The sequence below is a fragment of the Myotis daubentonii genome, chromosome 16, assembly GCF_963259705.1.
Source record: "Myotis daubentonii chromosome 16, mMyoDau2.1, whole genome shotgun sequence".
Classification (NCBI taxonomy): domain Eukaryota; kingdom Metazoa; phylum Chordata; class Mammalia; order Chiroptera; family Vespertilionidae; genus Myotis; species Myotis daubentonii.
In genome coordinates this window covers 46852573-46866508 of record NC_081855.1, presented here as the reverse complement: position 1 = coordinate 46866508, position 13936 = coordinate 46852573, and the positions used below count along the sequence as shown (strand labels likewise).

Genomic DNA, 13936 nt, shown 5'->3' with positions numbered 1-13936 from the left:
GGAGAGAGATAGAGAGTTAGAAACATCGATGAGAGAGAAACATCGACCAGCTGCCTCTTGCACATCTCCCACTGGGGATGTGCCCGCAACCCAGGTACATGCCCTTGACCGGAATCGAACCTGGGACCTTTCAGTCCACAGGCTGACGCTCTATCCACTGAGCCAAACCGGTTTCGGCCAAAAGCAGAGGATTTATTTTAATTTTCTTTAAAAATAATGTTTATTGATTTTTAGAGAAAAAGGAAGGGGGAGAGAGAGGGAAACATCAATGTAAGAGAAACATCGATTGGCTACCTCCTGCCTGCCCTCTACTGGGGATCGAGCCCGAAACCCAGGCATGTGCCCTGACCAGGAATCAAACCGTGATCTCATGATTTCTGGGTCGATGCTCAACCACTGAGACACACCGGCCGGGCTAGAAGATTATTCTTGCAGAATCCTCCTCACCACCCAGGTGGGAGAACACTTGAGGTTTGGTGGCCAAGTGCCTTTCCTCAGCTTGTGGGACAGAGGCTTGAGTGTTTTGGGTTTTCTTGTTGTTTTTTAAAAATATTTTTATTTGTGTTGATTTCAGAGAGGAAAGGAGAGGGAGAGAGAGAGATAGAAACATCAATGATGAGAGAGAATCATTGATTGGCTGCCTCCTGCACACCCAGCCCACAACCTGGGCACATGCCCTCGACTGGAATCGAACCTGGGACCCTTCAGTCCGCAGGCCGACGCTCTATTCACTGAGCCAAACCAGCTAGAGTGAGGCTTGAGTTTTGTCCATGTCCTCCACCCTGGGGTTGAGCAGGCCCAGGGGACCCCAAATCACAGGACAATGATGCACATGACAGAAGGTTAATTTTATTAATTTAAAAGGAGAACTATGTGCCCAGACTGCCTGAGATTCTAATGTCCGATCCATTCTCCTCCCTGTGGGAAAGAAGGTGTATGGTAATCAAATGAAAGTCAAAGGCTGCTTATGTAGAGTTTGGGGGGATTAACGGCTGGTGTCCTGAGTTGGTGATGCCCTGAATATGTGCATTTCCACGGCCAGTGACGTTTGGAGCAGTCGGGAAGTCCTTTCCTCTGGAAAAGATGCAGACATACCCATTCCCCACTCCCTAGACCACAGCAGCCACTCCTGTCAACCCGTTAGCTCGCTCCCAATACACATGCATTTGACTGATGGAGCCTTGAGGATACTCCAGCCTCTAAAATGGGTTTGGGTGTTCCCCAAAACCTTCAGCCATACCCTTAAAGCCGTTTCTTGGGATGTTTACTTCTGTAAATTGCTAACCTCAGTGTGTGTTGATTTTTAACTAGTTTAACTTTCCAAGGGTAAATGTATCTCGCAGTCTCTTGTGTGGGCGTCTGACCTGCTGCTGATGTGTGGACTCCATCCTTTTGTATGCCCAGCTCTCTTGGGGGCTGGGAAGGGAAATCAAAGGAAGATGTAGAAAGGGAAACGCAAGAGTGTAAATTTAAGTTTCCTAGGAGTTCTGGTAAAAGGGGCCGGAAGAGGAACCGTTTTGCCTTGCCGTTCCAGTTATTTCACAAGCTCCCAAGGTTCTGCTCCACGCCTGTCCCTCACAGTGTGTACGGATGAGCTTTCCACACACAGGATTCACGAGTGGCTTCTCCAGATTTCACTGCCCTAACCCTGGCCTCTGTTTTGCTCCCCCCCGCCAGTGAACACGGAAAGTGAGACGGCCGTGGTGAATGTCACCTATTCCAACCGGGAACAGACCAGGCAGTGAGTGGGCTGGAGAGTGGGACTGGGAGGGCCTTTGTGGGGTGTTGCTGGGTAGTTGGTTCAGGAATCTCAAAGGTTCAGTAACTCATTAGGATTGATGGCAAATAGATTGAAAGGGAGGGGCCCAAAGAACTCCCAGGGAAGATGGGAAAACCCCAGGGGAAAAGGTTGGCTTCGGAGAGAGATCTCAGTTGCCGGAGAACAGCAGGGCTTTGCTGTGTTGGTGGCGCCATCTAGCGATAGTGAGGAGGAACTGCTATGTTTAAAGAAAAAGCATTTGTTAATGATAGGATGTGGCGGGCAGACATCTTATTGCTGTGATTGCCATGGGCCCAGTGTATGCTTGCTGGGGTCCTTCCAGTCCTCTTACACCCACATGGCCCAGCTCCTTCTCCCTTCGGCTGAGTAATGAACACTGCTCACTCACTGGTGACTGTACACATTACCCATCTACCCATTTATGTCTATATGGACCCTGTCAATACATGGGCCTTGGGCCACCTTTTGCTGTCGATGGCTCTCTTGCGGCTTCATCATGCTGCCTCTATCCTTTCTGTTTCCTGCAACTTAGGCTACACTGTAAAATCCCACCACTTTCTCGGATCTCATTATTCTAGACGTCTCCTGGGCTCACAGTTTTCTGGAGGCTCCTACTGCCCCTTGTGGCCAGCCTATGGATTTTAGCCTGGCTCTAAGATCATGGCAGCACTTGCTCACTCGCATACCTGCTGTTGCCTTGTTTACATTTCTAACAGGCAACAGGTTTGGGAATGGGGTGGGGTGTAATTCAGCCGGTTAGCAGACATTCCAGATACACAAACTCCTGCTTCCATGTGGTAATAAGCCATTCTGTCTCCAACTCTTAACTTTTTTTTAGTTTCCTTAAACATAGAAGGTGCCAGACTCAACAGGAATAAAACCAAGTCCTGTGAATTATCACCTTTATTTATTGTATTTACTCATTTATCATGCGATGCTTACACGACTTGTATAGGTAGTTTTGGCTGAAATTGACAAGCTGATCCCAACATTAATTGGAAATAACTAATTAGCGTTTCGCTTTGATGTCTTGGGCCATGTAGACTGGAAAGGGCCCCTAAGGTGGAGGTGGGAGTGGTGGGCAGGTGGTCCTATCCCTTTTTTAAGTGCTTTACCCATGGAGGGCATTTGGTGTGATTAGCATGGGTTGGAGTAACCAGTAGATTCTCTCTCTGTTCCCAGAGCCATCATGAAGCTGAATGGCCACCAGCTGGAGAACCATGCCTTGAAGGTCTCCTATATTCCCGACGAGCAGATAGCACAGGGTCCTGAGAACGGGCGCCGAGGGGGCTTTGGCTCTCGGGGTCAGCCTCGGCAGGGCTCGCCTGTGGCAGCCGGGGCCCCTGCCAAGCAGCAGCAAGTGGACATCCCCCTGCGGCTCCTGGTGCCCACCCAGTATGTGGGCGCCATCATTGGCAAGGAGGGCGCCACCATCCGAAATATCACAAAACAGACCCAGTCCAAGTGAGTCTGGGATGCTGGGGGATGGAGATGGTGCCAGGAAATGGTGGTTCCTACCTGGGGAGCGGGTGCCTCCTGGAAGCACACTGAGTGGCGTCAATAGGAAATATCGCCTGGAACACGTTCATTCTTTCCCATTCAGGAGCCAGGTGGGGAGGCAGAATGGGCATGTGGTGCACCCTGTGGTGGCCGTAGCCTGACCTCGTCCTGTTGTTAGTAAAAAGGGATCTAAAATTCCTCATAGAAAGTCTCAGCAAGCCAACCTGGTCTCGGTGAGCCGGTCATTCTCTGTGGTTTTAGCACCACTGTTGGTGTCAGCAGGACTGGTCAGCCTGCCCAAGTCTGGGCCCTCGGTCATAGGTCCTAAGTCCGTCCCATCTCCTGTTCCGCCGCCACCACTCTTCTCTCATCTTTACAGCTGATCAGTGTACCTGGGAGAGAACCGGTCACCTGGTGTCCTTATGCATAATACATCCCTCATTATTTTCTTCTTCTTTGGGACAATGTGCCTCCCCTTTACAGTTGTCTCAGGGGGAAATCCAGAATTCACAAATTAGAGTGTGGGCTGCTGATCCCCAACCTGGCAGTCCCATGGTAGATGCCATCATTCCAACCGCCACCTCCTGATTAAGACAGGACCCAGGGCAACAGGCCGGCCATGTGTCCCTGGCCCTCCCCCCTGCCCTCCCCCATTCTGCCTTTGATGGGCTTTGTTCCAAGTAGAGCTGCTCCTGTGCCTGAGGTGGGGGGAGCCCGCAAAAGACCCGCTTCCCCCAGGGCGGACTGACCAGCCACCCCGTCCTTGTGGTCCTCAGGATCGACGTGCACAGGAAGGAGAACGCAGGTGCCGCCGAAAAGGCCATCAGCGTCCACTCGACACCCGAGGGCTGCTCCTCCGCCTGTAAGATGATCTTGGAGATCATGCATAAGGAGGCCAAGGACACCAAAACGTAAGGCTTCCGCTCTCCTACGAATGTGGAGACCGCCCCCTTCCTGAACCCAACACACACCTTTGTTAGCGAGAGCACAGAGATGCAGGAGATGTTACACACTGAAATCTTCTTTCCCACAAGGAACACCTTGTGTGTATGCCCTCTGGAAGCGTTGTGCACTCGGAAGCATATATGCGCACAAGCACAGGTGTTTTTATTTCTTTTTTTAAAAAAAAAATATTTTATTGATTTTTTTTACAGAGAGGAAGGGAGAGGAATAGAGAGGTAGAAACATCCATCAGCTGCTTCCTGCACACCCCTCACTGGGAATGTGCCCGCAACCAAGGTACCTGCCCTTGACCTGAATTGAACCTGGGACTCTTCAGTCCGCAGGCCAGTGCTCTATCCACTGAGCCAAACTGGTCAGGGCACAGGTGTGTTTTAGCATAAAGAGGGTCCTAATGTACATTATATTGCATATTGATAAAACCGTTTTACACTTCGCTTTTTTCATTTTCATGCACCAATACATACTGACCCAATTCATTTTTTATAGCTGCAGACATTTCTCTCTCTCTTTTTTAAAAAAAATATATTTCTGTTGACTTCAGAGAGGAAGGGAGAGGGGAAAAAAATATAGAAACATCAATGATGAGAGAGAATCATTGATCAGCTGTCTCCCGCACATCCCCTACTGAGGATTGAGCCCGCAACCCGGGCATGTGCCCTTGACCGGAATCAAACCCGGGACCCTTCAGTCCACAGGCTGGTGCTTTATCCACTGAGCCAAACCAGCTAGGGCTGGCTGCAGATATTTCTACAATGTGGCATTTTCATTTTTTATTTTCAATTGATTTTTAAAGTGTTCAGCTGAATGACTTTTAATATGCAGATACCTGTGAAGCCGTCACCCCATTAAGATAATGAACATGTCCATCGTTAGCATCGTTTTTGGGCCCCTTGGCAGTCCACCCCTACTCCCCCATTTCTTCATCCTGAGCAGCCACTAATCTGGGTTTAGTTCTCTCCTAACATGGTTTGGTCCTGTGGTTTGTCCTACAAACCTCCTCGGGGTGGCATGATGGCTGAGTCTCCACATGACCCCCCCTTCTTCCCTTGTCTCCTGAAGGGCTGACGAGGTTCCCCTGAAGATCCTGGCCCATAATAACTTCGTGGGGCGCCTCATTGGCAAGGAGGGGCGCAACCTGAAGAAGGTGGAGCAGGACACGGAGACGAAAATCACCATCTCCTCGTAAGGCTCCCTTGTATTTCCTTCTGTGTGAATGGGGTGCCTGGGGGCCCGGGGCCGGCCCTGTTTCATGACTGAACCTTGATACTTCTTGTCCCTTAAGTTGGATGCAGTTTCTGCCCATTAAAGAAGACTCAGAGGTGGTGAAGAGTGTTTATTTTGACAAGGACTGGGGCTCTCCCGTCGCACCGCTGTGTGGGCTGTGGCGGGCAGGGGACTATTAGGGTGCCGCCTCCTCAGTCCTGGTCCCCCCCCCCCCCACCGCAGACCTCAAGTGCTCTGCATCTTCAGGAGAGGCTGCAGCTTGGAGCCAGGGCTTATGTTTCAAACCTGGGTCCTGTTCTGAGGACAGAGCCTAGGCGGTGGCCTGCCTCTCCAGGTGGATTAGTTCCTGTGAGCACCGTGTGTCCTGTCATCAGCGACTCGCTGGTGGGCAGAGTGCTGCTCTGTTCTGGAAAGGCACAGGAAGTGGATGGCTTAGACCCCCCCGGGAAAGGAGCATCCTTCTTGCGTCCCCCGCGATTGGATTCCTCACAAGTAGAGGGGTTGCGGTTGGGTGTTCTCATCTCCCGGCACACCCCCCTGCCCTGGTTACAAAGCGAAGGCCAGAGACAGAGCTGTTTGGCAAAGGCTAAGCAGCTTGCAGAAATGGAGTGGAGGGGGACGCTGCTCTGCTCTCCCCGCAGGCTGCAGGACCTCACCCTCTATAACCCCGAGCGGACCATCACCGTGAAGGGGGCCATCGAGAACTGCTGCCGGGCCGAGCAGGAGATCATGAAGAAAGTTCGGGAGGCCTATGAGAATGACGTGGCTGCCATGAGTGTGAGTGCCAGGCGCCTGCTGCCCCTCTCCGAGCCTGAGCCACACAGCGTGGGTCTTCCTCATGGGACGGGCAGGCCAAGGGCTGTGTGGTGTGGCCTTGAGGCCTTTCAGTTTGACTAATAGGGCTTTTATAACTATATGTAACACTTGTTCATGTAGACTTTAGCGGGTCCATCCCGTTCATCTGATTTTCAAAGGGGGTGGGGCAAGGGTGTAGGAAGGTGAGTCCTAGAAGTCACACGGAGACCTGCCCCTGCCGCGTCTCCCGTAGGTGTGCGGCGGTACAGGGCTGTGAGTCTGTCCCCTGTCTCAGGGCGGAATGAGCCAGAGAGGTCGGGCTCCTGACGGAATAAAATTGGTTGGAGTCGCTAGCTCTCAGTCCGTAACTCCACGAGTACACATGTGAGAACCAAAAGGGCAGGCGGTGTTTGTGTAAAAGCATGTCATTCGTCTGTTTTTGGCCGACTCTGTCTTGGGGTACTACTCTCCCGCTTAGTTCAGCCAGGGCCGCCACACACACAAGCGACCACGGGGCCCGGTCAGCCTGAGCTGACCTCCCCCTCCTCACCTTTCACCCCAGCTGCAGTCTCATCTCATCCCCGGCCTGAACTTGGCTGCCGTGGGTCTTTTCCCAGCCTCGTCCAGTGCAGTCCCGCCACCTCCCAGCAGTGTCACGGGAGCTGCTCCCTATAGCTCCTTTATGGTAAGTGCAAAGCCTTCTCACAGAACCCCTGGGCCCGGCGACGGCCTCCCTTAAGCAGCCCCACTCCTTGTGGGAGCCCGATCCTTGAGGGTTTGTAGGGAGGTAGGAGGGTCTGAGGTTGCTTCTCCTCCATTGTTCCCAGCCCCTGGCAACAGGTCAGAACCTTGACTCCGTGGAGGGCAATCTCAGATGCTGCCAGGGATGCTGACAGCACTCTTCTTCCCTCCTCCTCTTCCTCCAGCTTCTTCCCTTGATTCCTGCTGGGCTTAGGGAGAGCCAGAGAGGGTGTTGCCCAGGTTGGCTGGGTGCCTGCACCCCTTTCTCCTTGAGGGTGCACAGCAGGGGTGTGGAGGGGCTTCTAGGCTGTGGCTCTGGGCCTGTGGTGATGACACACCCTGTCTTGGCAGCAGGCTCCGGAGCAGGAGATGGTGCAGGTCTTCATCCCTGCCCAGGCGGTGGGCGCCATCATCGGCAAGAAGGGGCAGCACATCAAACAGCTCTCCCGTTTCGCCAGCGCCTCCATCAAGGTGATCTGCTCTGCCTCCCTCCCGTCCCCGACGGAACTGCTCTGCTCCATCACCCTCTTGCCTTTGCTCCCAGGCGCCCTGCCTGGCTGGTGCTGGGGCCTTTTCCCTGTGGCTTTTGGCCTTGCTGAGGTCTTCACAGAAATCCAGTTTTCAGGCCAGGGAGGAGGTGGCATTGTAGCCTAGAGAAGGAGGCTGGGTTCTGCCACAGACTGACGAGGGTTCAAATTCCCATTCCTAGCTGTGTGACCAGAGCCTCCGTTTCCTCATCAGTATAGCGGTCGTCATAGCACCAGGAAACGATGCAGCTGGAGCCTGGTTCAGTCAGTGCCTGGGAGCAGTGGGTGCTCAGTAAATGTTAGCTGTCTTTTTACCTCCCCTGGCGGGGTCCTGTGGAGAGGGAGACGGGCACAGGGAAACAAGGGCGTTGTTAAATTGCACATTTGTTTTGGTGATCTCAAAGTTTTGGTGAAGTGTGCTCTGAGGAAGTGTGGTCACTGCCCTCCCTCTTGGTCATCTCATCATTACCCCCCTTGCCCCCAAAAAGACTCCACTGAAACCTCCCCAGGAGATTGGGTGATGGAAGAGTGTGGGGGCCATGCTTAGATACCGGCACTGAAGCAAGCCCATCCATGCCTTCAAAACAGTTTTGGTACAAGGGGCAATGACTTTGAGGTGTGGAGTCTTTTTTTCTTCCCATGTTCTCAGAAGTGGATAGTGGGAGTAGGGGGACTGGCACAGTGGAGATGGAGGGCTCCTCTTTTTCTATTTTTTTTTTCTCTTTTTCTATTTTTAATTGAAAAAATATTCTAAACTTGTTTTTTAGAGAGAGAAACATTGATTTCCTGTTCCACTCATTTATGCATTCACTAGAGACCCGGTGCACGAATTCATCGGCCTGGCCTGCGGGATCAGGCCCAAGCCGGCTCTCTGACATCCCCTGAGGAGTCCCGGATTGTGAGAGGGCCAGGCCGAGGGAACCCACCGGTGCACAATCAGGGCCGGGGAGGGATGTGGGAGGTTGGCCAACTGGGGAGAGACCGAGGGAGGCCTCCAGGGCATGTCCGGCCAGTCTCGCTCAGTACCTATCAGCCTGACCCCAGCAGCAAGCTAACCTACTGGTTGGAGCGTCTGCCCCCTGGTGGTCAGTGCACATCATAGCGAGCAGTTGAGTGGCCTTAGCATCATTAGCATATTACGCTATGATTGGTTGGCTGCACACTTAGCACATCAGGCTTTTATTATATAGGGCTAGAGGCCCGGTGCACGAAATTCATACACTGGAGTGGCAGGGGAGGGGGGTCCCTCAGCCCAACCTGTCCCCTCTCACAGTCCGAGAGCCCTCAGGGGATGTCCTACTGATGGCTTAGAAGCGGGCTTAAGCCGCAGTCTGGCCACAGAGGCCCGGAGCAGGCGCACCTCTGTGTTGTTCTCTCAGGCTTGGGGCTGCGCTCAGCTCCTCCTCCTGAGCTGGTTGTGACCTTTACAGAGTCCTGACCTCATTTGCATATTACTGCTTTTTATATAGATAGATAGATAGATAGATAGATAGATTGGTTGGTTGCTTCTTGTATGTGCCCTGACCAGGGATTGAGCCCACAAACCTTGTTGTATGGGGATGTGCTCTAACCAACTGAGCACCCAGCCAGGGTGAGGGCGCCTCTTTGACCAGCTGTTTGCTTTGCAGATTGCTCCTCCAGAGACTCCTGACTCCAAAGTTCGTATGGTTATCATCACTGGACCCCCAGAGGCCCAATTCAAGGTTCTGGTCTTTATTGTTTTCCTAAGCTGGACACACTGGGATTGACCTGGGGAGGGGTGTGCAAATCAGACTGGCATCGAGCTTCCCTCGCTACTTCTCGAAGGTCACGCGGGAAAGAAGGAGTCTGAGGCTTCTTCTCTGTGCTCTGCCTTAGTTACTGCGGAAGGGAAGGCCTTTAACGCCAGAGTCCCTTCTCTCCCTTATGTCTCTACTACATCCCTGGGTTCTCGAACTTCTGGTCAGAAGCCAAAGCTGGTTGTTAACTTAGCCTGACAGGGACGGAGAACGGGGACAGCTCTCCAGGCTGTGGAGTGTCTGATAGCCTGTCCCCTGAGCGACTTGATCAGCTGCCACTTGGACCTGAATTGCTAGCCACTGCATTGTCCAAATAAATGCCCTCATCGCAGACCCCGACGGGTCTGGTTTTACTAAACTGAACACATTCCTCTAGGAAGAATGCATTCGGTTACTCTACCCAGGTTCTCCAATACAGATAAGCGGAAGGGACCCTGATGGGTCAGTGCTGTTGATTTTTCATAGCACCTGGCCTAGGTGGTTGATCTTCCTGTAGGTGGGGTGGGCTTGTGGGCCAGAAGAGGGTCGGGTGGAGCTTGGGGGCTGTACTTTGTGTTTTGCCATATATATATGGCCCAATGATTAACAATGACCTCATCTTCTCAGGCTCAGGGAAGAATTTATGGAAAACTCAAGGAGGAGAATTTCTTTGGTCCCAAGGAGGAAGTAAAGCTGGAAACCCATATCCGGGTGCCAGCGTCGGCGGCCGGCCGGGTTATTGGCAAAGGTGGCAAAACGGTGAGCTGGGAGGGCCACTTTGAAAATTCTAGGCCTTAGTCCCCAAACCCAGCAGCTCTGCCATGGCCTCCTGCTCCCCTGCCCTGCCCAATCTCAGGACTCCACTTTGCCCATTTTCTTGATTCTGCTCCCCAAGCTTAGCTTCTGACTCCGTTTCCACCTGCTAGTCGCCAGCTTCTAGCCCCTCCCTCTGTTTTTCATTGTTGAACGTATGACATATGTTCCCCTTTCCCCCCCATTGTCCTCTCCCAGCCCACCCCTGCCTTCACCCCCCCTGTTGTCTGTGTCCATTGGTTATGCTTACATGCATACAAGTTCTTTGGTTGATCTCTTACCCCACCCTCCAGTCCCCCCAAATCCTCCCCTCCCTTCCCTCTGAGGTTTGATGGTCTGTTGATGTCTCTATGTCTCTTGATCCATTTTTGTTCAGCGGTTTATGTTGTCCATTCTATTCCACAACTGAGTGAGATCATGTGATACTTACCTTCCTCTGACTGGCTTGTTTTGGTTAGCGTAATGCTCTTCAAGTCCATCCATCAGCCATGGTTTCTTGTGGCAGCTTGAGCTCTTCTCTGCCCACTTACCCCCAGGTGAACGAGTTGCAGAATTTGACAGCAGCTGAAGTGGTGGTGCCAAGAGACCAGACCCCTGATGAGAACGACCAGGTCATTGTTAAGATCATCGGGCATTTCTATGCCAGCCAGGTATGTATGGCATTTCCTCATCACAGACGGGTGGGGTGGCAGGAGCCCAGGGCTCAGAGAAGCAAGACTCCAGAGGTTGGCCAGTAGGACTTGACCAGTCCCGGGACCCTGCCTGCCTCTGGGCCGGCCTGTTCTCTTCCAGGTGCATGAGTGTGAGGTGTGCATGCTTTATTCCCTCTATGATGCCCTAGGGAAAGCACTGACAACTTCATGTGTTTCATATAAATATGTGACTTTATAATTTATACGTTATATATTAACTAGTGGCCCGGTGCACGAAATTTGTGCACATTAAAAGGGAATTAACTAGAGGAAATATTTTAATATTGCTATTGGCCCTTTCTCTATAATAGAAGTGTCAGAGATGAAAGAAAGTTAGTAAAATGTATATGAAAATAATATCTAAATTTATCACCCACGGGGACGCAGTGTCAAGTCCTGCTGGCACCGCAAGGCCCAGAGTCAAGTCCCCACCCACCTCTGTGTGTGCCTCACCCACCTGTGCGTCTGCCCGCACCACGTGGGACGCCCCTCCCCCCCCACCGCCCACCCCCCACCCCCAGTCCCGGAGTCCCGCCCTGCAGGGCTGGCGCCATGTGGGACTCCCCCGCTGCACCTCCTGGTCAAGTCCCCGCCCACCCGCACGCACCTTGTTTGTACACGCAGCCCCGCTCACCCACTTTCGCCTGCTGCGCACGCAGCCCTCTGGTGATCCTTTGTGACGGCGTGACGACCACAGGCTTTTGATAATTTAGGATGATCTTTTTTTTTTTTTTTTTAAATATATTTTATTGATTTTTTACAGAGAGGAAGGGAGAGGGATAGAGAGTTAGAAACATCGATGAGAGAGAAACATCGATCAGCTGCCTCCTGCACACCCCCTACTGGGGATGTGCCCGCAACCAAGGTACATGCCCTTGACCGGAATCGAACCTGGGACCCTTGAGTCCGAAGGCTGACGCTCTATCCACTGAGCCAAATCGGTTAGGGCAGTTTAGGATGATCTTTCCTGTTATTTAACATTGGTCCTTCCTTAACCATTTTTTGCACTGGATAAGAAAAGAAATGGGTATTTTATCGCCCAGTCAGTCTTGCTCATGGAAAGGAGACATTCTCTGGGACACTTCTGTCAAGTGAATCGCATTCTGCAGTGGATTTTCCTTGTAAAACTGTTCTTAGGGAAGAAACTTTTAAGAAGTAAAGAGTAAAAAATACGGATCCTTTGGTATTTTGCCCATTTTCACAGTGGTTATTTCACTGATTTTTGTTTTGTTTTTTTTTTTGTTTTGTTTTGTTAATCCATCTCCAGGTGTTTCATCCCCTTTCCCGGGGATACTTACATGTGTAGTGGAGTTGTGATTTGTGACAAAGTCTCCTAGTTGATGACCCTTTGACCAAAACATACTCAGGCAACTCTGTTTTGGGTTCAGTAATGTGACAGCTTTGTTAAGTTTTAAATTCGGAATGAATGTACCCCTTTGCCCACCCCTCTCCTTGCTGTATTGTCCAGTAGGTGCTCAGGGTCCATTCAGAGGCAGGCAGACTGAGGTCACTCTAAACAATCTTCCTCATCTTTCTAAAGTCCTGTGTGTCCTGTGGTCTGGGTCTGAGTCCATGTGTGGGGCTGTCTCCTTCCTTGCCTTTGGGGGCCTCACCTTCCCTCTCGCCTGCTCTTTCTGCAGATGGCTCAGAGGAAGATCCGAGACATCCTGGCCCAGGTTAAACAGCTGCACCAAAAGGGACAGAGTAACCAGGCGCAGGCGCGGAGGAAGTGACCCGCCCCTCCCCAGCACATCAACTCGAGGACGACGGGCTGAAATCGAGAGCGCGTTCTCCCCAGCAGGCCTGAGAATGAGTGGGAATCAGGGACACTTGGGCTGGGATGTAGATCAGGTTTGCCCACTTGTTTGAGAAAGACGTTCCAGTGAGGAACCCTGATCTCTCTGCCCCAAACACCCAACCAATTGGCCCAACACTGCCCACCCCTCAGGGTGTCACCATGGAAATTCTAGCTCAGGGTGCTTTTAAACGTGGATTGTTTAAGTCAGTTCTTCAGGTCCCACCGAGAGGGTGGGCCAGATCCCAGTGGGAAGAGAAATAAAATTTCCTTCAGGTTTTTAAAACATGCAGAGGGGTGTTTTAATCAGCCTCCAGGGATGGTTTGCTTCTTGATCCTAAAATCCTTCCAGCCTTCTGCTTGGTTTATTGGTTAAAATACCTCCCTTCTCATGCCCTGACCTCGCCTCTTCCTACAGTCACACTAATTGTTTTAGCATGGCCACTACCAGAAAAAGTGGGGACCAGGGAGGACATCGCTTAGCTTACTATTGACTCAGAGGGAAAAGACACGTCAGCATCTGAGGTTTGATTCCCGTCCCTCCCTCAACCAACCCACAGGAACAGCCAGGAGTAAAGACTGGAGGAGACCTGGGAAGACAGGCGATTAAAATAAGTAATCCACGTTTAAAAGGAAGGCCCTTGCGGCTGATCTGTTCCAGATCACCATCTTGGAAAATTGGCACAATTACAAGTCCCCCACTCTGCTGGGGCTTCCCCACCAAGACCCCTCGAACCGTACGGGCCCCGCATCGTGTCCAGGTGCACATGGTGGTACTAAATGCTCAGTGGGATAGGGGCTGACCACTGTACCGTCCCTGATTCCCACCATTCTCAGGCAGATTTTATATTTTTTTAAAGTCTATTTTAATGATTGGATGTGAGCACTGGGAAGGGGCCTTACTCCCCTTGAGAACGTCTCAGTTCCATGGAGGACTTGAGTGGCCCCCCAGGCCGCCACTGTGCCCTCACCCCAGCCCGTGTGCTCCCGCGAGGGCTGGCTCCCGGAGGCAGGAGTTGCGGGGCGCTCCCCCCCCACCGGCACTGTTCTTTTGGTGGTGGTGGGATGTGGAACCCAACCCTGAGCTCCCAATAAAGCGAAGGTTCATCATCTGGCATGTTTTATGAATACCCAGCAAATCGGAGAGTATTTGCTTTTGTTTTTATCCTAGAGGCATCGTTAACTGATGGCTTCTGCCCCCGCGAATCATTGGCGTGATGACAGGTGTGCCTAAAAAGCAAAATTCAAAACACCAGCAACGTATTATGCACAAAGGGGTAAATAGACTTAATTTATTGATTGACCAGCCTCCATAGGATCCCGTTTGAAGGTCAGGCCCATGGAAGGCG

The 13936-nt window shown here is 51.9% G+C and overlaps 1 protein-coding gene across 1 annotated transcript in view; it reads left to right on the top strand.

Annotated features, from left to right (window-relative positions):
- The window catches only part of IGF2BP1 (insulin like growth factor 2 mRNA binding protein 1), a 38220-nt gene extending 25390 nt beyond the window's left edge, over positions 1-12830 (top strand). Inside the window, exons 5-15 of the mRNA XM_059668284.1 lie at positions 1678-1741; positions 2963-3244; positions 4057-4191; positions 5303-5425; positions 6109-6244; positions 6825-6947; positions 7355-7474; positions 9159-9233; positions 9915-10046; positions 10637-10750; positions 12433-12830. Coding sequence (XP_059524267.1) covers positions 1678-1741; positions 2963-3244; positions 4057-4191; positions 5303-5425; positions 6109-6244; positions 6825-6947; positions 7355-7474; positions 9159-9233; positions 9915-10046; positions 10637-10750; positions 12433-12525 — 1397 coding nt within the window. The 3' untranslated portion in view covers positions 12526-12830. The remainder of the gene's footprint in view (positions 1-1677; positions 1742-2962; positions 3245-4056; positions 4192-5302; positions 5426-6108; positions 6245-6824; positions 6948-7354; positions 7475-9158; positions 9234-9914; positions 10047-10636; positions 10751-12432) is intronic.
- Positions 12831-13936: the final 1106 nt, after the last annotated feature.